This window comes from Pomacea canaliculata, linkage group LG5 (genome assembly GCF_003073045.1).
Source record: "Pomacea canaliculata isolate SZHN2017 linkage group LG5, ASM307304v1, whole genome shotgun sequence".
Lineage (NCBI taxonomy): Eukaryota > Metazoa > Mollusca > Gastropoda > Architaenioglossa > Ampullariidae > Pomacea > Pomacea canaliculata.
In genome coordinates, this window is record NC_037594.1 from 12341139 (window position 1) to 12365324 (window position 24186).

Sequence of the window (24186 nt, forward strand, 5' to 3'; positions counted from 1 at the left end):
GAGAGTGAGAATAGTTGTGTGTGTGTGTTTTTGTGTGTACAAATAATAGTCCGAGCAGTGCGAGCTTTGATTGAGATTGGTATTTGTCGACTAAGTGACTACCATCATTATCCTCAAATTCCAAGTGTAATGTCACTTGGCAAATAAATGAATTCTTTTTATTTTAATTTCACTGTTCTTTTCCTCGTGTATAGTAACTGGGTGAAATTTAAATTCAACTACCAAATGACCTTCCAAATTAAATTATCTCTATATCTTATGCAAATTACTTTAATGAAAATATGACTTTCTGACAGAAAACTGAAACGTTCATTCAACGTCAACTATTGTGATTTCCCCCCCCCCCTTTGCATCGACAGCGCAACTAAGTGGATAAAGATAGTTTGCGTAAGAATATTTTACATGAATCCTGTTTATGCTTTAAAAGTAACAATGCTTGTTTTTCATTCTTTTGTGTCCCGGTGACATGCCTGTCACACTGAGTTTTTCTGTGCTTGTGAAGAGGGTTGTTTTCTCCATGTTTTCTTTTGTGCACCGGTGTCTCTCAACTGATATGCAAACAGTAGCACTACTCTACTCTCCCATGTTGCTCAGGTTTACAGAGCTACCAGTCCCTGGGGAGGACCATCTTGAGGTTGGGGCCAGGCACCGTCCCAGCAAGACACGGACGACACCATGTCGAAATATCTGACGATAAGTCATGGTCTAAGAGGTTTCGTGTGACTTCGTGTCCTAATGTTTCCAACACTATATCCAAAGAGAATATAGTCAGCATTATTCCGTTGGGATGGCTGACAGCCCAGATCCACAGTTCAGATGTGGTTCGCCCTCAGTCGTGGACACGATGGCCGTTGCGCATGACTTCATCTGAAAGACCTCCGCCCAAGTGACAATTAAATGACAAATCTTTATTTAGGATGGAAAAGTTATGGTTTTATTTACACATAGCCCTCGGACAAAGTAGCAGAAATAAAAACATTACATTAATTTAAAAAAATTCAGGCAATTAAAACATAGAAATTATGACATAGCATATAATATTAGTATAAAATATTATGTACAAACATGGTGGTTGACGTGTCAGCAATAATGGTGTTTAGTCTGTTAGCTGGGACAGAGTGCCAGCAGTGAGAGATGCGTTTCGGCTCTTGGCCAGCCTACCAGACCTGATGAGAGTTGGGGACCGGAGGCGTGAATGGGGCCCGGCCTTGATCAGTGGATTTTTTTCCTTCTTTCCTTTTCCTTTTAAAGAAAGGTTGACTTAACATTTCTCCCTCTGGGGATTTTTTTCTATGGAGCAGGGGTACTACAACTTTAATCCTTTAACGTCATGTTTCCTCATTTACTAAACACTCACGTGTAAACAACTCGATCTATGTTCAAATAGTGATGTAGATCCTAGCTAGTGCACGTGTCCTAATGTTTGCAGTCTATATTATAATATAGTATATTATACAGCATACTGCATGAAATGTAGACAATCGAATGGTAAGCATATTACTATATACTGGGAAAATAATTTACGATTACAATTACAAGGGGCCCGGAGAGATCATCTACCCCGGGACCTGGCTCACCGCGGCACTACATCCTACTCAGAAGTAGCTGGTGGGACGTACACCACAGGCTTTCTCCACTGCGAAGGCGTTTTAGAAACAACACGTAAGCTGGCGCGGGCGCCAAGGCCCTCGCACGCAGTGCAGTGGTTTTCTCGCGGCATCTCGAGGGATCCAGTCACGTGACGCCAGCTGATCATTCTCGCATTCTGCCGAGAAGGAAGGTGAGGTGTAGACGTGTCGGACCGTCGGCGAATGATGCATGAGCAGTTCATCGATCATCCAGTGACACATAGAAAAAGTCAACATTTGTTTTAAACTTCAGGTCGAAACATACGAAATAAGCAAGGTATGGTTTTGTTTGATTATTTTGCAAGCAAATGGCGACATGTGCATGCATTTTCAGCGCTTTATTTAGACTTTTGTTTTGAAAACTGCGGATCGATCTTTAAAATTTTTAATGATTTTTGCATCGTATGAAACAGAAGTCTTCATTAGCATTTCAGATTCATAGCTTAATGTTGTGTTTGTGTATGTGCTGATCGAGTATCGGTTTAAGATAATATAATTAGGGGATCATCGCATATGGTCTTTACTCAGAGAAGAAATTAAATATTTGTGGAAAACGAAGCACCTGTTCAAATAAACAAAACAGAAAAAAGATGAATGCATTAACCGAAGACGCTGTTGATGGAATGTCTGAAAAGTTATATGGGAGCGCCTTGCATGTCTCACTGAAAAATGCGTAGAGACCAAGTAAGGAAGGAATCCCCGATTCTAAAATTAGAATCGAAGTTACTGGATTTTCCCGTTCTTACCTAAAAGTCCGCCTCAGCTGAGGGAAATCCAACTGCTGATAACATGCTGAGCATGATTATGCGCTCTATAAATCACATTTATGTAGTACAGGTTGCATTTCTCCTTTGTTGAAAACCGTGCATAAGTTCTGGTTTTGAGAAACTATTAAATACATTACTTTTGTAATAATTTGTCGAAAATTTTTTTCTTTTTTAGCCATGAATTTCTTTGATCAACATCCACACAGTTCATTTGCCCTCAACAGCCTGAATGGCGGTTCAGGATCTGAATCTTCAGGAAAACACGCGCACCATGATTTTTTCCCGGAGACGGCTAAAAAATCTGGTGAAATTACAAACATTTTAGGACCTACAGCAGGTGGGTTTTCCTACCCATTGAACACTTTTTCAGTTTTCAAGCCTTGATCTATTCCACTCCAGTCATGATTTTCTTCTCTTTCTCCGAGTGATTTGCATGCTGTTAATTTTTGCTAAAATTTACACAACATTACTATGGGCATTACTGTTGTTTTTTAAACAAATAGTGTGTAGCTATAACATGCAATTTGAAGCTGAATAAAGTTTAACAAGATTTGAAAGATAATTATGTATTCATTCTTTATTTGTTGTTACTGTTATTGCAGGAAGCAAAATGATTACGTATCTGCTAGACAGTCCAGCTGCTCAGGCAGTACTAGAAATGGGAATTCCAGGTGACATCATTAAGCTGGTAGCGACAGCTTACCAGATGGAGACTGGAAGTGAGTTGAAAAGCGCTCAAGAACTTTATAAGATGTCAAGTGATATAAAAGATAGCCCAGAAAAAATGCAGGAGCTAATTAGCAAGATCTCTCTAAGTGAACAGAAAATAGATTATGAGAAGCAGAAGATAGAAAATGAGAAGTCCCAGCCATCTTTCCCTAAAAGTTCTGAGAACCACTCAGAGATGATGTTGAAGTTCTCAGAGAATAGTGGAAAGGTCTTGGCTACAGCACAGCTCAAGCAACATGTGCGTGCCCTGGCTGTTGAAAATAAAAAACTGAAGGAAAGGAAGAAATGTCGGTCCTGCAAGACAGTAGAGCTTACCTCTAGTGGTGTAACATTTTTGCCCTGTGGTCATTTCATAACGTGTGAGGCATGTGCTGAGAAGCATGAAAATTGTCCTGCATGTAATCAAACAATCATGGGCACAGTTCGCACTTTCTTGGCGTAGACTGATAAATTGCCAGACCTTACAGCAGCCCAGGCTGTTCTTACCTGTCGTTGCATTACCTTGGAACAGAATTTTTAGTTACATTTTTTGTCCGAAGAAAGAGTCTTTATATAGCACCTAACACTGTTGACCTATTCCATGTCTCGAGTATTTACAGTATTATTATTTACTTATCTGAAATCTTTTTTTCCTAATTCATATAAAAGAAAGTACACATTTGGAATTCTAAGGTCTTTTTCTTTGAAATGCATATTATAACAGCTAAGTTTAGAATTTTGTGGAGTAAAATTTGTAAATATCTGTTAGTTGATAACATACTAGCAATATGGACTATTGATAGAAGATTATTGGAACAACAAAGAACAAGGTTCAGAAAACTAGAATTATCAGTTTTGAGATGCAAGGGCCAGTTGTTTCCCTAAAAAAAGTCAAGTTTACATAATAAGGTAGTGAGTCTTGTATAAAGGGATGATAGTAGATGTTATAAATGTTGAACCCATGTCTTTGCTCTAATTCCAACCTTGCTGGAGTCAGTTGTATGGATGCATGCTATATATGTCGAGAGACCTATGCTCCATCCTGCTTCTGTGCTTTGGCAGGGAAGAAAGCCTAGATTCTGATCCTATTTTAGCAGTTGTTTACATTTTCATGGTAGCTATAATAACAAGGAACAAAAAAATAGGTTTTAGAAAAGGAACTGGCTTTTCTCATGCAGAAATCTATTGAATTATTATAAATGTGATTGTACAACCAGATGCATTGAAAAGAAAAGGATATGAACATGTAAGCAGTTTACTTACTGGTGACTGAGGCATAGGGAGACCTACAATCTCTGAACTGGTCAGAACTGCTGATGTTTGAATTTTCTTTTAGATGCCATTTGTCAGTGTGCTGGAGAAGAGCACAAGATTTTCTGCTAGCCAGGCCTGTTCCTTCTTCAAATCTATTGGTCCATTTTTTATTTTTTATGTTCATAGTCCACAAAGGCAGGTGTATGGAGAACTATGCTGATATCATTTGCACTAAGTGCATATGAAGAACCATACTTTAATAATAACATTATGCCAGGTTCTAGCTAAAAGCTACTTGCACAGGCATGCATACACACTTTGATGGGAACTAAAACTTTTTTTTTCAAACCAAAGAAATCTATTCCCCCTTCTCCTACCATTTAAATTCATCAAATAAAATGTCTTCCATAACAGAGGTCATAATTTTCTTTCAAATAAAACTGGGGATGGTGTATAATTCAGTGCACCAATATAGTCATTATAAAGCCAGTCACCTATTAGAATTTAAAAAGTTTGCTTAAAAACCTATGAAAAACCTTAGAATTCCAAATGTGTGCTTTCTTTTATAGGCAATAAAAAAAAAAATAAGCTGGTGTTTTGTTCTTTTTCACCTTTTTAAGATAGCTGTACGATTTTCGCCATAGGAGGTGGCATAGTTTATGGTGTGAGTGACCTAAATAAGATAAAGAGCATCTTGAGCACACTGCTCTAATACACCTGTCCACTTATTGTCATAACTTTTGTTTTGAGTGATTTTGATATTCAAGTTTAAGGATTGAACAAAGTGCTTACTATTCAGATGTACATTTTTGGAACTCAAGATTCATGAGTTGAATGTTACTGCCTGGGATGACAAAATCTGAAGAGAGAGGAGTTAAATCAGAGATGAAGTAGAATTCCTCTCTGGTCACATTTTTTCTCCCATTTCTTTTTTTCCCCTTATACCCTTTTCTATGAACCTTTTCTTTATATTGGATGACACTATCTTTATTATTTCCAAGTCATTGGGGAGAGCTGTGTATTTCAGAGCATATATATTTCCCCTCACCACCTTAAAAAAAAAACCCACTATATTCTTAGAAGGGAAAGATTTAAGGGTCCTGCAGACTTGTTTTTTAATATTAAAAACCTACTTGAACTATTCTCTGACATGTTTTGTCCATGCTCCTTTTTTTTCAAAGTCTTCACTCTCCTGTATGCATCAATTGCACCCAATAGAAGTCCGCTATTGTTAGCAATTAACTGTGGATGCTGTATATGCCATATGTGCAAACCAAATGATGCCTGCAGAAACTGGACAGTATATTTTAAGAGATAATGTGAGGATGTTTTCTCATGCCCGCGAAATAACTTTTTGCTGCTTGTTGTAAGATGTTCGTGATTTCATGTTTTCTGGTATGTTCAATTGGTGCTGGCCATCAGTTTTCAGTATAGCTTTACTAATCATTTTCCTTTTGTAAAACTTGAAGCAGAATCCTGGGAGGATGAGAAAGTACAGATTAAGGTCTGATTATATAGCTTGTCTTGTGAATGTTACTACTCTTCCAGCAATGTCAGAATAAAGTTTTGTTTCTTGATGTTTCTGTGGTTTCAGTTTTTATTCATAGTTATTTGTATCTTTCAATAGAAACAAGATTAAACACCAAATCTACTTTTAATTGAGCACAATGCAACAGTAGTCCAGTCTTGAAAGTAAGACTCCATAACACATCGTTGTAAATTATTTACATTATTCAATAATGAATTCATGGCACAATGTGAAAGAATGTAATCCGAAAACAAATTTTATGAGTACAATAGTATACATATTCCTCTTAAGGTCCAGATATGCATGCATGTCTTCTTTATAATGCCATATTTAAATCTGTTCTGGAATTAAAAGCTGTTGTACCTTGGGGACTGGAATGAAGAGACCAAGCTGTCCTGATTGCATGTTGTTTCTCTGGCTAGCTAAGTGGAAAAGTGCAGCAAGGTCATGTCTCTAAACCTTGGTTCTTGATACCACTATGCTTTTTGTTTTATTTAGATTTTCACTTCTTTTTTAACTCCCATTTTTCCTAAGATTTCATGTATTAAAAAATTCCTATAAGATTCTATATGCAAAACATGTATAAAAATTCCTATAAGATTCTAAATGCAAAACATGTATGAACAGAGAATTCTGTAGAATGCAACAGTCTGCAATTTTATTCAAAAGTAGAAACAACAATTTAAAGGCCTCCATGCTACAGTTCATCTTAGCTATGTATCTAAAGTGTGAAATAATTTTAAGTTTGCAGCAGTCATAAGGTAGACAGGAATCACTGTTAAACTGCCAGGGAAAGGACTTATTATTTTAAAAAAATTGCCAACAGCTGACATTGGTCCAGGCCTAACAACTTCTGGAGGCAGTAAGGCCAAATATTAAATCTCATGATTTACAAGTAGCATGTTAAAAACATCTGTCTTTTGTACCTTTTCCCACTAAAACCCCAAAATAACTGGAAATAATTTGCTAAACAATACATAGTCTTCTAGTTAAACTTCAGAATTGTGGATGATGAAAGACATGAAAACTGGCTTATTTAAGATCACATCAAGACTATTACATCAATTTATATAAAAATGTTTTGGTTGGGGGTGGAGGTCATTGCAAACAAGAACTACATAAATTATAAAGATACCTGTAGTATATTTTGAAGGTTGAAAGATGGATTGCAATAAAGTACATAGCACTTTCTTTCAAACTCTTTTGAGATCTGGCCTTCCTAATTGTTACATATAAAGCAGCTATACAATTAACAGCCTGATATCTAGTAGCACACTTTGGCACTAATCTCAAAAAAGCATGCATGAAATCAAAGTATTTCAACAACAGTACTACTTGACCCAACTAGCTCAGGATAAAAATTGCTTTAATAAAAATCAGAATGTCATACCCCTTACTCAAATAAGATTTTTCGACTGTGTTAGGTAATTGTAGGAGTAAACACTGGTGACCATCAAACTCACCTATGGTGTGTAGGAGAATGGACTACCTTGTCCTGTAACAAAAAGCATGCAAGAAGGTGTTCTAGAGACAACAGAATTCTTGTGGGTTTTATCCCCATGGGAAGTCTGAGCCATCCTCTTATGTAGTCATGATAATGTGGTCAAATGGAGAATAATTTGCAAAGTGCTTGAGTGATAGGAATTAACATGGCAGGCAGATTTAAGATGGAAGATTCTGAGCATGAAATCTGGCCAACAATGATTTCAACTATGTCAACATTTGCAACTTATTCTTCAACTTGAGCAAAAGTTGCATGCAAAATAAATGCAGACTTTGTACAGGACTTACGCCACTGTAAGATCAACAAACATAATTAACCTTCAAAATGTGGCGTTAGCGTTAATAATACTTTGTATAAGAATGTTCAAGTGTATACACTATGGTAATTATTTAGTTGAGATGAGAAGGGAGGTAATTATTTTTGGAGAGTAAGATGCATGTTTAGTTTTCTGTGCATTGAAACCAGCTGCAAATGTGCCACTACATCTCAGGATCATAACAATGCATCAATCTTTAAACACATACACAAATCTGAAGCAATGATTAATATTGAAAAATGAGTAAAAACAGTCTTTTTGATAACATTAAGCCAGCAATATTTCATTTTATCCAAGACGCCAGATCTGTATTGCAGGAAATTTTGCCACCTCTTATCCCAAAATAAGGTTTGCTGCTACTAACAGAAAATCTCTCTGCTACTCACCAAGTTGAGGATGTTGCATATCAAAACATCCCCAGACTGGTGGCATGAAAGAGTTACGGCCACATCTTACCAGTTTTCACTGGGTTAGGATGTACACTAGTCTTGCCAGACAGCACTACACGCCTCAACCTCTTACCAGTGTAAAGAATTGGGCTTGCAATCTGATCATGTACTGTTGCAGCGTTTATTAGTCTTCTTGGGATGCTAAAATAAACTTGAAAATAAGGAACACGGACTATTTTCTGCCTGCACACCTGTGTACAATGAGTAAAATTTCAATCCTTTTGTTATATGACAATGAAGAAACAACTTGTGTACATATTTAGCAAACTAAACCAAGTAGATGCACTGGTCTTTACACATCAAATATCAAAATTTGCACCAACAAAAAGAAATCAGCAGATATTGCACAGTTAGTAAACTGAGTAGGAATGATCAACTCATAAACATATAATCCAACTTTCTGAATGTTTCACATTTCCAAAACAAGCACTTTTTCATGTTTACATCAACAGTTGTGAATGCTGCAGGCCATCTGCTGATATGTAACAAAACTGAATGTTTTGCATTTTCAAGTTTTAGCACTTCTACTTCATATGCCTACATCAACTGTCATGAATGCTGTAGCCTATTTTCAGATGCATTATGAAACAGAAAGACTAGTGAAACACATACACATCTATAAAACATGCAGAAAAAAACAAACTTCAATAATTATATGTATTGTCATGGTGATAACATCAAAATCCTTTGACAATAAGACAGTTTGTAGTCCACCCATAATAGCGGCTTCAAGAACATTTCTAGCTTTCAGCTTGCTTTAAGCTGTGTTATAAAAATGCATCAGCAGGTAAGTTTCATGCTGGCATCAAGGAATTCAGCAAAGGTAAAGGTGACAAAGGCAGCTAACTGTTTCTACCATCCTCTAGTTAATGTCTGATCGAAAAACTGTTAATCAGACTCTCAGCATGTAGATGAAGGCCTTGATCATCTTTTATTTCTTCCTGGGACGGCTTCAGTCCTTCCCAACCCATATGTGCAATTCCACAAAGAGAACAGTTTTGCTTTATATCACTGAAGGTAGTCCTTCATATAATCTCTTTCTCTCATTTCAGAAACAAATGAAGGTCTGCAAGCTGGTGTCCAAACAAATCATTCTGCTGTTAATAGATTTCAAGAATTTTGTTGTTTTAAATAATACAGTATTGTCCTTTGCTTTCACATTGTAAGCAAGAATGTCACTTCTTATGATTGCAAGGAACACTGACTACAAGATCTGATCACAATATTCTGGCATGTCAACTTGTTTCTAAGAGAAAATCATTCTAGACAGCACTTATCAGTATAATTTATTAGCAAAGATATGTCTCTATGAACCATGTTTCTCAAAGAATAACATATGAACAGAATTATCATTAACAAAAAACAAACAAAAAACGGATATTGTCCAGTAGAGACCTGGCAGTGGTTCACCATCTCAGGAGAAAGGATGTGGAAGGCAGAACCTTCCCATCTCCTGATTTTTCTTTTGTTTTTGTTTTTTTTTTTTACTTTGGTTAATTACCTGTAGGATAAGAAAACCTTGAGCCTCCTCGATTGGTAGTTGTGAAGCGAGAGTATGTCCTTTCTCCAGGGCAAAATGGGGAATTCAAGGGAAAACATCTCTTTTCCGAAGTTATTAAACTATGTCCAGACACTGTGGGCAACACTTTATGATTCTTTACCCCACGGCACATTTGATACCAATTTATAACTATGGATCCAGAAGTAAAACCACTTTATAATTTTGGAAACAAGGCCCTTGTCCTTGAGTTCCTTATGTTGCCCCAGGGCCAAGAATCACCCTCTTTCATAACTACCACCACTGGACATTCTAAGGACAGAAAACCTCCCTAATATAGGTCCTTAGGCACTTACACTGTGCTTCTTGATTTTCTTTTTGAAACACAGAGACATATAAAGGACTTTTTAATAGATATTGCATTTCCCGAAACTTTATTTTAAAATGAGTAATCTACATCCACCTCCATCATGTATATACAGCATTTCTAACAGACGTACCCTTGCTGATGCAGGCACGAATGGATAAGCCTCGAGTATCATGCAAGCATGTTTCAGAACCCTTCTGTGCCCTTCCTTACTGTTTCTCCTTTCCTGATGAGTGATGCACACCTGACAAAAACGGCCACCGCACTACAATGGGTTAGAAATGATGCTTTAGGAAAACAAGGTAGAACTACAATCTCAATGGGAAGTCATTTCATCTTCTTTTTTAAATTTTATTTTTGTACTTTATCAAGCATTCAATTAATGTATGCCATGCCACAAAGTAAGCTCTCAAAGTTGTACAAGTTCAGCTTTCTTCAAGAATGTCTTTTAATTGTTCACATTAGTACTTTGCTCATAGTACAAACAACACTGGTTCTCAACAGCTTGGCATTTTCAAGACAACTTTTAGAAAGCTCAGAATTGTTTCCTGTTATTTTGAAATAAACAAAATGACAGAATAGCACTGTATTATAACTGTATTACAAAGATTCTTCAACACAGAAAAGAAGCCTTAAGACAGAACATGCCTAGATTTTTATAGCATACAATATTTGTGGGAATTCTCTTAATAAAACAATCTTTTTTTGCTTTGAACCTTTTTTGCATGATGTCAACGAAATCCTATTTTTTATTGATTACCATAAGATAAATACTGGATGCCAAACAACAGAAAGACTAATGCTGCAATCAAACATGAGATGAATTTCAATTAAAACATTTGTAGCCTGCCTTAATGTCCTAATTTAGATAGTTAATGCCTCATATTTATTGTATGACATATGTGGGTAAGGAGTGCACAATGCCACATATCCTCTCTTACTTTTTGAGCCAGAAGATTTCAAAAGCTCCCAGTTTCCTTCCCATAATGTGTCTGGCTACAATGGGTGTTTATGGTCCATAAATGGGCATTTTAACATAGGTAGATAATGCTGCCATGAGCCGAGGCAAAAGAGAAGCACAGTTAATGAAAAAAATCTTCTCCTCATCTACTATCGCTCTGAGGGTCTCAACCAAGATGAATAAGTTTATAAACATGACGCTTTCTGCAATAATTTTTTAAATTTTGCAAAAACAATATCAGTCTCCAATTTTGTCAACACAGATAATCTCATTATGAGATTTTGCCAGCATTCTTCACTATAAAACAAATCAGAGGCACAGTATACAAGGCAAATTTACAAAAGGTCCCCAGTCACACGCTTACATGGATGATCTCCACTCCTTGCCAATCACTGTGCAGCCTGTGAACTGGACTGTGCACAGGTCAACACAACCCTCTGTGAGCACAAACCAGTGAAATGAAAGCAATCACATAACACAACTGAATATATATATACTTTTAAAAAAATCAACAAATATGAAATAACAAAACTAATACCAACAAAAGTCTTTCTTTTCCTGATAATCTGGTAATGCATTTTCATAAGGCCACAACAAGGAATAAAGATTCTCATAGCAAGACAGTCAAGAAAAAAATCCTTATGTATTTTCTAAATAGACTGAACTGAAAGACAGGCATAGCTGATCTGTGACTGACTGGTTAGCACATTTAACAGCTTTGATATCTGTACATTATTTATGGCACACCACATTTTCATATAGTAACTCTGAAGTACAGTATACACCGAAACTATACAACAGTTTAAGAGAGAAATCAGCACACTTATGTTATTAGTTGTATGTAACCGAAAAGTTACGACACCACAGTCTGTGTACTTTTTCACACTGTTTGGACAGAAGAAAAAGTGAGGAATAATGCATCATTTTTAACTGTACCAGATGCCTCAAAAACATCTTCAGAACTGTGAAAATGATGACCAGCGAGATGCTCCTTCTTGTTCACACATATCAGAACCATGTGCCACTTTGTCAAATTTTGGATACTGGTCAACCCTGATCAATGTATGAAAATTCTCTGTGATATGTGCAAAATAAAATAACACAATCCAGATATTCCACTTCTGAACTCCAACAACCTTGACCTGATCTGCACATGGGTTTCTTCAATCTATTAGCTAATTCATGCTTCGCTTAGGTAGCTACCAATCAATCCTTACACAGCCAATCACTGCAGCCTGTAATCTTTAGTTCATACAGACCACCAACCTATGGAATGGCCAGGTGTGAGACAATCAAGTTTTTCAGAGATGTCTCAAGAACAAGATAAAAAAACCAAGCAGTGAAAAAGAACAGGAGTAGAGTGAGCTTGCAGGTAGGACAGACCATGCTGCACAGCAGCATACTGAGGTCTGCTTATTAAACAAAGACAATTTGAAGAATCCTGAGAAAGAGTGCTTGGATAAAGCAAGTTCTCTGTATCTTAGACTCATTCATCATGTGTTGATGTGTTCAAATGGTGCCCATTAATAAATGATCATACCCCAACAGCAGAAACTTCATAACTTATCCTGAGGCATGGTGCAAAAATGAGTCAGCAGCATAAACATAGAGTTGGATTTATTGTTCCTGATTGAAGGCTATGACTATACAATTAGTGGCGAGTATTATCACTATTTACAGAAGTAATGTATCTGAAAACATTAAATGTCGTACTGCAAAATCCCATATGTGAGGTGTTAATATGTAGAATACAGCCAAGCAAATAAGAAATACCTCGATTTTCTATTCTCACATGCATGTATTATGTAGGGGAAGGGGAGAGACCAAATTGTCTCCCTTGAAAAGAACTGACCGGCATGACTAGGCACAAGATGGTTTAGCCTCTTACGGATGAAACTTTGTAATACGAACAACATTAACAAAAGTTAAAAACGCTGTAGCAGGTCACATTTCGGATAACCGCAAATACTTTTAAATGCTAGTTTGTATTTTCATTTTTATTGTTTTACAATTTCAAATAAATTCTTTTTCAGATGTAGCTAGACATACTTAGATGATAAGAATGCCCAATGTAGCAAGGTGAGATTAGATCGATAACAGTAGAGGAGAGGTCCCGTGGCCTAAAGGCCACAAGAGTTGTGACATTAGCTAGTTAACTCAAATGTGACATATAAGAAATAAATTTGAAGGAAGTGCCTTTCTAGGTGGTGAAATACTCTGATGTAAATGGCCTCTGCTATCACACTGGCCTATGTACATGTAGCATATATTTCTGTACCTTCACTTACATTGAAACACTACTGTGTTAACACATTAGCTCCAGGTATTACCTGGATACAATTCAAGCTTGATGTCCAGGGTAGCTTTACTGGCCCTTATTATGCAGTCAAATATGATTCAGAGTATTAACTATCTTGTCATCTGCCTCTTCATTTCTCTTCTATGTATTCAGCCTGGTGTTTATAACATAGATGCGTTAAGCCAATAAAAACTGAGTCAACATTAGGCCAAAGGAGCAAGAAGAATCAGAATGTCAGTTGAATGATTAGCCAAACACATTGTGTGGAATGAACAGACACTAAAAATTCATGCTATGAGTTTTCAATCTAAAAACAAGCCTATTTGGTGATAGCATCAGCTTCTGATATTTCTTCAAGTCTCAAGCTGAACAGCTGCAATACACGATCCCTGCAGTGATGATGCATTCTTGCGGAGACTTGATAGCTAAGAAAATTTTATCCATAAACCTGCAGTCTCAATAATCTCATTTTCGCAATTGACTTCAGAAGCTCCTGCTGATATATGACCTTCACTTCAAAACAATTATATATTTGTGCTGTTGAGTGTACTGTTTGTGTTTTAAATATTTTATTTGTTTTATGAAATAAAACCAGATTCTTGCTAAACTGTGTTAAAGAAAATTTCAGCTGTTAGAACATTTCCCCCCGAATCTGTGTCATCAACAGCTCCATTCATGTGCTAAATGCTGGCAACACCATGAAACTAATAGTCTTTCCATCTTTTTTCTGATGTATGGAGCTCTTGTCAACCTCCACATTCTTATCTTCCCACATAACTCTTGGTAACTCTGATGTTTGATTACATTTTTAAGCTCAAAACAGCCAGTTTACCAAACACATGTTTTTCTAGAATTTAGAGCAAACTACTTAATTCACAGGCCCTTCAACAACTTACTTTTTTCTTGCACCAAGTACCAAGCATATCTCTACACTCAAAGAAAACTTTCTAACTGCTGACTGTTAGCAAATGACTAGCAAATGCAAGATGTAATAATTAACAGTCTCATCTATAACACATCTTTTCAGAATGGCGACTTCACTGTGTCCCATGCATACTGTGTGTCTGTAATTTACTTTGTGCATGAGCATGTGTCTGTAGTAGAAGTTAGCATGTCCGTTATATGCAAATATGGGTGCATGGCTGTTGGTGATTCAGTCTGTATATTATTTATGTAAAGCGCTCTGAGAAAATCATTGGGCAAATGCTATATAAATCCTCAATATTATTATCATCTTCAGACAGCGGAATGACATGAAGAAGATATTTCACTGATTCTCTTGATTTCCATGCAGCTTTATTACTAGCACTTGTTTTGTTCCTTCTGACATGGGAACAGAAAAATGGCCAAATCCTTAAATATAATTCTGTGAATATCTTTGCTGCACACCACTATACCCAGTGCATCTAAAACAGCCAGAGCCTGGTGGCAGTAAAATCATTCTCTTTGACTAAGTGAATCGTTGAACAACAAAATAAGACTGACACACCAAAATACCTACAGGTATTTATGATGCATTGGTCATCATCTAGCTAGCCTTTACCAAACACTAATAGTAACAGCAGTCACTGAAGGTTATTTTCAAAGGAGGTAGTCATTTTATAACAAATATCAAGCAAGAAACATTTGTCTCCTACCACCAATACCAGACATTGCCTAGACCATCAGCAAAAGCATTTTTCAAAAGTAGCATGCAGACTTAATATGAAGACACTATAGCATGTACCTCACTGTTTCAAAGTAAATACATCTCCCCATAATGTTTTGCAGTCTAGGCGGTCTTTGTTTAGCAGATGTGTTTAGTACAAAGTGTATAAATTATAATAAACCTATTATTTAGCATGAAGTTCATCAGTGACAAAACAAAGAATTTCTAGCACAATGACCTTCCAAACTCCTCTACCTCTGATGGTGTTATTATTCCTGATTAAACGTTTTTCTAGTAAAACAATGAATGATGAGACCAATTTTGTATGTGCTGCTTACAAAAACACTCTTTCATATCAGAAAAAAACAAACAAAACAAACAATAAAAAAAAAACTTTGAGAAAGCGCACACTAAGAACGTGTGTACAGTCTCCGATTACTATTTGGATTACAAAAAAACCCTCACCTTTGCTTTCACTCTATTAGCTACCACACTAGTGACAAAACTCTTCTGGGTTCTTAGCTATTGTAAACATAATCCAAGACTATCCAAACACTGAAATACACAATTATGACAGGTGGCAGCTTTTTGTGATTGACTCAACTTATCATTTCTTTTTAAAATAAAACTAAAAAACTGCTAAACTAAATTAAAGATTGCTAGCTGACTTCACTCTCTCAATAAATTTACTATAAAATCAATGTGAATGTCTAAAAAAATAAAGCCAGTGCATGCAAGTTTTTTTTAATGCCAGCCAGAACTTCCTTTTTTTAATAAAATATGAACCACCTGATTTATACTACAATGGAAAGAATAAAGACAGTGGGTGGAGGGGGGAATGTTGATAGCAAAATAATGACAACAAAAATATTGTGAGGGACATTTTGAATCATACTGGAATCTTTGATAGTTTTGCCAGAAATATAAATACATCAGGTAAGCAGTAGTAAAAGCAAATTTTTCATTTTTCAAAACAGTACAATGCTACTGGCTTTACAAAACTCTTAAAAAAAAAATCCATCACAAGTGATGTTTGCACAGCAATGTCCATGCCACATACCTTCATGACACTTCGTAAGGGAGGGTGGGTTGGGGAGGATGGTATGGACTATGCATTAAATTGAGATTCTCATAATGAAAGCTGACTCCAATGAAAATATAAAGCATCACAAAGCTGATGAACAGGCACTGACCCACTGGTAACATCACAAAGCACAAGGCAAGAAATTGGTGATGATCAAACATACAAGCTAGCCAAAAGCTGACTTCTTTTGCCTGGTCAGCATCTGTGCACAAACATACATAAAATGTTACATTCATATGGCACTTCCAACCATTGTCCTTTAGCTGCAAACACACTAGAGCATCATAATCTGTTAATTTCATATTTGGTATTGTCACGGGGATTGAATGTTAACCAATTAAACCAATAATAACAAAAAGTCGATACAGAGACAGTACAAAAAGAATTAATGTGAAAAGTACACATCAATATGAGGGGAAAAAAATCAAATCCCTACTAAAAAACTACTAATTACTTAAAATACTATTTGGTATCAAAGAGGAGAGAAAGAAGTGAAAGAAAGGGAAATCAACATATTAAATGATCTTGAATCACCAACAGGGCCATATTTATATAAAAAGCAAATAAATGTGTAAAAATGACAGAGAGAGAGAGAGGAAAACAGCTAGTCTGGGAAGCATCTGTAAAGTGTTGTAACAGAAAAACAACGAGGTCTTAGGATCCAAAGTCTATCTTTATGACAACAAAATGGACCAAAAGAATTAGAAAATTAAGGGGAAGTGGCAAAGGAACATGGAAGAAAACATGACCCCCGCACTCACTCCAGCCATTCTAGAACAAAACTTGAGCAAAGTCAGCTGCAGACAAAGTATACTGACACCTGTCTACAATAGGTGGGTTACAACTGCAAGTCCATGCAAGTCCACCATTCCTGAACAAGCCCCACTCCATGCACATCACACCGTAACACTGTGGTTACACTCAACAACAATGGACAAATCTGTCTCTTATCTCTTTCATATAAATGTACACCAATATAATGAACAGCTATTCCCAGACACCGGGATACACATGCATAAAATATAGGAAATCGTCCAGTGTACTGTAAAGCAAATATATGACTTCTTACACAAAATATTATATTTCTCAATCTTTTATCATTTTATGATATTGTTTTGAGTGGCTGAAGTTATTCCAGCATGCACACCATGGAAAGATGGCCACTTCTGCAGACTACTTTACAGTATACCAACAATGTTTGTAACAATGGTTGTGCTGGAGAAATCATAGAATTGATGCAACAGTGACACAACTGCATGAACCTTCATCACATGAAATCTTTAAGCTTTAAGTGCCCTGTAACAAAATTTCAGCAGGAGATTGCAGTGTTAAAAATCTAGGTGGTATTTTAAATTTAAACTGAACATGACATATCAATCTGCAGTCTTTGTATTTCTGCTCATGAGCACTTTACTATTATTATCCTATTTGATGTACAGAACTTTCTTTTGTATGTTTTTGGTTGTCAGGCTATGTCTATACCTACCAAACACGTCATCTGGATTTCTATGAAATTAAAGAAACAAAAAGAGAGTGGGAAAACTGGATCCTCTCTTACATTACTCATTCTTTTTGCCATCTGAAGAGAAGCAATGAAATTTTAAGCCATCTAAAGGGCGGCAGTTGCCACTTTACAATTTCATGATGATGATGATGATGATGATGATGATGATGAAGAAAGTATAAAAGTATTAGATAAAATAAACAGCTTAATATTCACAAGATTCCCGAAAACAAGAGAATGTATGACTACAAAGAAATATTGCTTTCCCAAACTGTTTTTTGCAGAATAGTTAAATTTAGATTAATAATGATGTATATTTGAATAGTACTCCGCCACAACATCAGTGTCATGGTCTTAGCACTAATAAATGACAGGAACAAATGAATGGTGCAACAAATGAAAAAGGTGAAACTCACAGATGATATGAAGCAATAGCTAGACTGAAACATATCTAAATGCTGCTTTCACATTGGGGTTTTTTTTCTTACTGTTTAGTCAGAGAATCAACATCTTTAAAACTGCCAGACTGGGTTCTGACAGGCTGAATGCCAAAAATTGATCAGCAACTTTCATCATTTCATCAGACCTGGTCTGCTTCTCTAAATAAGGCATAAATACACCTGAACAAGAAAAGCACAAAAGCAGAGCTGGCGCTAGGAGGCGAGCAGAGGCCCCCGCTAACAAGTGCACTGTCGGGATGAGACAGTCCGTAATTTTTTATTGCCCTGCTATGTAAGTTGTGCCAGTGTCCAAAGGTCCTGCAATTCTATTTGCCCAAGGCCCCACTTCCTCCTAATGTTCGCTATGACAAAAGTGACAGAAAGGTAATGAACTCTGAGTAGAAAAGATAAGTTTCACAAGAATACAGCTAATCTTGAAGGAACTGAAGGTGCTGTTTAAGAGAAGGATTATCTAGTCAAAATAATAGGCTTGTCTAGCACAACTAATGCTCCTAAAATCTGGAACAAGATTAGATAACCCTGTTTTGCTCATTTTAGTTGTACCTTAGTCTTGCTTTATTGACAAGACTTTCTGGCTCATTTTATTTGTATGTTACTTTCTTCAGTCCCCTAGCCTTTCCAACAATGTCCCTTCCAGCATTTACAAAGTTCACTAGACTAGCTTAGACAGGACTTGCTTACAAAATAAACACTCATTTTCTTTTCTGTTTGCATGGCAAAAAAGTAGCAAGTGTGCAGTCTTGCCATAATTGGTAACAGATACATTCATCACAATGAGCATGCAAGGAAAGCTTGCCATCACAGTTGTAGCCCCTTCTCTGCTGATTCTACTAGTTCAAAATGGTACGAAACTTGTTAATCCAATCAGTCACCAAGTAGATTGTGTCCAAAAAAAAAAAAATTACATTTAAAGGTGTTCTTAAAAATTGCTTGATTTTTATTGTTTTGGACCCTGGGCAGTAATATCACAATGCATGGTCACCACAAATTAACCAGTTCTCTTCTTGACTCCAAGTTGAGGAACTAACCAATAAGTTCTTTCTAGCATATCCACACTGCTCAGGTGTCTCACAATGCAACAGCACCATGAAAAATACAAAATATAAAAAAAACAAAAAAAAAAAACAAAAAGAAGAAACCCAAGAAAATTACAATTTTTTAGGGGAAAAAAGCTCCTAACAGAAATATATGCAAAGGACTATAGAGCTTTAAAAAAATATACTAAAGTATCGTTTAAGATCAGTTTCATGAAGATATCCTTTGGTCTAAAAATACTTTGTAATTTTGTTGGAAAAGGAGAAACTTCTTTTTCTGCCACACAATTTGGAATTTTTTTTTTAAAGATTTGTATGTGATGCCTGTAATTTATATAAATGTATCTATTTACTATCTCTAGAAAAATATGGACCTGTTCCAATTCATGAGGGGTTGTAACAATGCCATGTAAGCATTTTAGAAACTTTGTCCCCTAGCTTGCACAAAAGCATGCACTGAGTTGTGTTTTATACTGCACATCTAAGCTGCTAGCCTGTCACACCATTACATCAGTTTTTATTTTTAGAGTGTTACTTTTTCACAACCTAAATCCTGATTAGCTGTATATTTGTGACAGTGTGGTAGAGTATGCAATTCTTCAATAACATGAAACCTAAAAAGTAACTTCAACAAAATTAATTGCTCATGCTAACCCTGCTAAGAGGAAATGTCAGAACCATAACCAAAACCTAGTACTTATAAACATGTTCATGTTCTAGCCAAATTAAAAAAAAAACTGTTCTTTTTATGCCACTGTCTCCTTACTTAGATGTAATGGATGGGAAGAATCTTATATGATGGCTTAAAAATAATTTCAAACAGGTAAGGTTTCCAAAGCATCAAAGAGGACAACCTGATAGTGTACAATGATGACATGTGAACTATTTGAATTCCATGTCTCTTCTTGAATAGCTTGAACAGTCAGTAAGTAGCCGCAGTATCCAAACATCATAGTACTTCGTGAAATGGAGACGTCAATTCACCGGAGTCTTCCTCGAAGTTGCTCATTTTGAAGCACCAGGTCAGAAGCAATAGTCATGATTTCACCTGGTATTCCAAAACAGTCATATCCCATCACAACCAGAAAGGTTTCTTTTGCCTACACAATACTAAGTCCAACAGTTACTGCTTGAGATCAAAGATCTCAACTAGAAGTGGTTCCAGCTTGGAAATGTCTAGCTTAGCAGCTAGTTGTGAACTCTCCTCTCCGAGATTGCGAACGTCCAGTAGCTTCATGAGCAATTTTGGGTATACATGCCGAGCTTCACCCACAGTTAAGATAGATTCCAAGTAAGCTTTTAACCACATAGAGAACTTTTCCTGTGCCTTGGACACTACCACCTGGTTGCTAAGATTGGGCCGATCTGAAGACATGAGATCAATCACAAACAGCAGCATCAAGACAATGCGGTCACTGCGGGTCAGTTCATGGATGCTCTGTACGAACCGCATGTGTTCTAAATACATGTTGCTGCCAAGATTTTTCTGGATTACATGACTGTCTATTGCGCTCACATCCGTTCTTTGCTGAGACTGCATGCGGAACTTCCACGCACTGCTACGTGCATCAAAGGCCATTGCAGAGCGCAGGACAAACATCTCCATAATTCCACCCTAGAATACAGATAAATAACACCATTAATCAGTCCAAAAATAATTTAAAGAAAGGGTGACAAGGAAAGAACAAGAGAGAATCATGGGGATTCAAACTAGTACAAAATGCTGATACAGTAACATGACCACACACAAAATTAAGGGGAAATAAAATGTCTTATGCACATCATATGTCTGTAGACAACAACCTGGGTGCTTTAAAAATGAGTTTGATTATGGAATAATTTTGGAATGATGGAATAAGTATATTTTATACAGCGAGGCCCTATTTTGTCCAATTTATTTGGGCAACACCATCATCGACAGAGGTTCTTGGCCACACTGATTTAAAATACATAAAGCCCCAGATGAGTGTTCTGATGAAAAAATTCACTTGATTTTGATATCTGTGTTTAATAAGGCCACCTAATACAGAGTGTCTCTGGAGAAGATGAATACACCATTAGTTATTGGTGCTTAATGCTAATGTTGTTATGCTAGCATCAGTGGCTATAAAAACAGGGCTACTTTACTGCAGGGCTTTTGTCCATATATCTATTTATAAACATACAAAAGCTAAAAAACCATGGGGCTAAAACAACAAAAATATAAATCTTCAATTTCTGCACACATATATAATGTTTACTTTCTTACAAGAGTATACAGTCACTATGTAGGGTGTTTAGATTATATATGAATACAGAATGACCAGAAGACAACCAAACTCCTGTTATAATAAAAGTAATAATAACCTAGCACACAAATATTTATTAATATGAACACCTGAGATGATACATGCTGACAGTGTCTTTGTAAAATACACATGCAAATATGCCAGAGATGCTCACCTTCAGTAAGTGAATCTGGTCTTCTTGCTTCAGAGATTTGAACTCTGGAATGCATTTTGCAAACTTGATCAGACGGCGTATAAAGATGTCTGTCATGTTGAAGAGATCTGTGGAGGATGATGGGTTTTCCTTTATGACAGTTCCCACTTGCTCAGGTGAGTAGGTGGCCTCAAAAATCTCATCATAAGTCTTCTGCATCTGGGTGAGATTTTCACGGATGTCGTCCCTCAGTGGTATTGTGTAGTTCTCTTCATCAGGTGGTTCTTCCTGCACACCACAAAGACCACTGAAACACATCTACTTTTTATTTCTGCTCATGATTTTTCTTGATAACATTTACTACTACTGAAGTAATACACCAACATCATACTGCATTTGGTATATTGATAAAACTACCTACAGGCAAAATTGAAGAGTTTTGATATAGGTAGAAGATCAGTTATGCTAGTACTGTATTAGGAGATTTTAGCGTGATGCCCAGTCACAGTGCTAGCCATCATCAAATGCAGCATTATGCCTAATGAACCTACTATTAGCTATCTGATCATGATGCCCAGTGACAGTACTAGAAATGACCAATGACCATCATTAAGTGCAGCATGATAGTTAATGACTATGCTACCTTGACTGGGAGTTCAGGTGAGCCAGATAAGGCAGGGGCAGGAGGAGGACTGTATGTCTCTTCTGATATGTGTGAACCCTGGGAGCTGATTTCGCCAGTACTGCTAGGAGACTCCTGTTCACAGGAACTGCTGCTGCAGGTGGCTGTCCTTGCCCGCAATCTCTGCCGCCGTTTGGCAAGCTGTTCATCATCTGTAAATCACATACAGGAGGTATCATATCAGAGGAGGGAAAATAACAAAACAATTTTTATTCATGTTTCAGACTGTAGACACATTTGAAATGTATAAGACAAGATGTAACAAAACCTGCTGCCCAACATTTAAAAAAATATCACACCAAAACAAAAAGCACAAAGCATGTAGATAAAAGCAAAATAGCTAACACCAAAATGAAACAGCACAAAGTTGTCCAAGGTGTCAACTGCGTTCCTTACTTTATTTTATTGTGCGTGCAAACGCATTCATGGGTAAGTGGACATGTATGTGTAACACAAGTGCATGCCCACACCTATGTATGTAAAAATATAGGTGTATGCGTGCATCGCATGTCTGTATTAATGGAAAGAAAGTGTATAATACTAATAAAATGTGTAAAGATTTTTATAAATTAAAATACAAGAGTTAACACTGGATTTTACTTTATATAAAACTTATGAAAATGAATAAATGCCTGTTGTCAATATGAAATTGAAATTCAGACAGTAGATATGAAACAGAATAATAACTGAAGCATAGAGAAAAAGATACAGTGGAACCTCGGTTAGCGAACGCCTCGGATAGCGAATTTTTCGGTTAACGAACAAAAATTTCGTTAAAACTTTGTCTCGGATAGCGAACAAAATTTCGGATAACGAACAGCCACGTGAACCACACGTGACCGACCAGCATGTCATCATTCGCGCTCGAGACACAGTTATGATCAGTCGTTTCTTATCTATGCGCATCCTTCTTATTTAGTGATTTTTGTGCTTTATTTTAATAAGATAATCCTCAATCTTGGCTCCAAAGAAGATTAAGAGCAATTAATAGTAGTGAGGTAATGACAAGGAAGCGGCCAACAATTGAATTGAGAAAGGAAATGATTTCAAAGTATGAAGGTGGCATGCGTCTGTTGTAATGTGATGTATTACCGGAGAGTTTTACAAAAAAGGCAGAAGCAACAGACACTGGACAAGTTTTTTCCTTTAACTTCAAAGCTACTGAAAAGGGAAGTCACCCCCGATGTTATAATGTCACGTGTGCTCATGGAGGGGGAATCCAAGCAGTAATTCCACCCCTTCCTCCCCACACCTGCTTCCATCCACGCCGTCAAAACGGCAAGTTTTCTGATGTTTAAATGCTTTCGTTAATGTTTTTATATTTAACTTCATTTAAACTGCATTATAACTGTTCTCATTAAAACAAATACCTATATAGCCTGCAACTTTCAAATATTAGCGAGTCAACAGGGGCTGGGAACCAATTAAATCTATTTCCTTTATTTCTTATGGAAAAAATTGTTTCGGATAACGAACATTTCGGATAACGAACAGTTCTCCAGAACGGATTAAGTTCGTTAACCGAGGTTCCACTGTATATATATGTACTACAGTATATATAGCTTGCATAGTTGTTCTTTGGAATATTATATTTTTAAATCTAAAGCAAATAGTAACGAGAAAAGTATATTCAGCAAAGTTCAGCGGCCACAATTGCACATGGTCGTTAAAACATCATTAAAATTATCTTTTAATCATTTATTTAAGACCAGCTTTTTAAACACTTCTGCTCATCATTATCTGGATCTGCAAGTCAACTGACTGGACTGAGGCACATTGCATATATATCTCTTGTGCAACATTACAGTGTACAGGCACAAACATTTACCCAACTATATCAAACTAGTTTGGTAATTACACATAAACAAAGTCTATGAATATTTTACTCATTTATGTACACAGGTTGTTTCTTTTGAACCCCGTCATCTAAACTCTGTGTGCTGCTTGCAGTTGTTTCTAATTTGTCCTTGTAAAATGTTTCTAATAATCAAATGCTACACACTATAATGTACAAGCCCCCTGACTTCCTGGTATTGCATTGACTGGAGTGTTCTTGCATTCTGCACTGGCAGA

At 36.5% G+C, this 24186-nt stretch overlaps 2 protein-coding genes across 7 annotated transcripts in view; one reads left to right on the forward strand and one right to left on the reverse strand.

Moving 5' to 3' along the window:
• Positions 1–1737: 1737 nt before the first annotated feature.
• Positions 1738–5934, forward strand: LOC112564614 (death-associated inhibitor of apoptosis 2-like). The gene is made up of 3 exons (XM_025239561.1): positions 1738–1905; positions 2571–2732; positions 2998–5934. Exons 2-3 carry the CDS (start codon positions 2573–2575, stop codon positions 3564–3566), a joined length of 729 nt encoding a protein of 242 aa, XP_025095346.1. The 5' UTR covers positions 1738–1905; positions 2571–2572; the 3' UTR covers positions 3567–5934.
• The window catches only part of LOC112564607 (nuclear hormone receptor HR96-like), a 67936-nt gene continuing 49271 nt past the window's right edge, over positions 5522–24186 (reverse strand). For all 6 annotated transcript variants that reach the window (XM_025239539.1, XM_025239535.1, XM_025239537.1 and 3 more), the window contains 3 exons: positions 22075–22265; positions 21453–21719; positions 5522–20625 (listed from right to left, as the gene is read on the reverse strand). In XM_025239539.1, coding sequence (XP_025095324.1) covers positions 20134–20625; positions 21453–21719; positions 22075–22265 — 950 coding nt within the window. In that variant the 3' untranslated portion in view covers positions 5522–20133. The remainder of the gene's footprint in view (positions 20626–21452; positions 21720–22074; positions 22266–24186) is intronic.

Bases quoted from the DNA above. Each gene is read 5' to 3' on its own strand.
- LOC112564614 (XM_025239561.1), top strand. From the start codon at position 2,573: ATGAATTTCTTTGATCAACATCCACACAGTTCATTTGCCCTCAACAGC. The intron at 2,733-2,997 runs GTGGGTTTTCCT...CTGTTATTGCAG, and splicing joins CATTTTAGGACCTACAGCAG to GAAGCAAAATGATTACGTAT.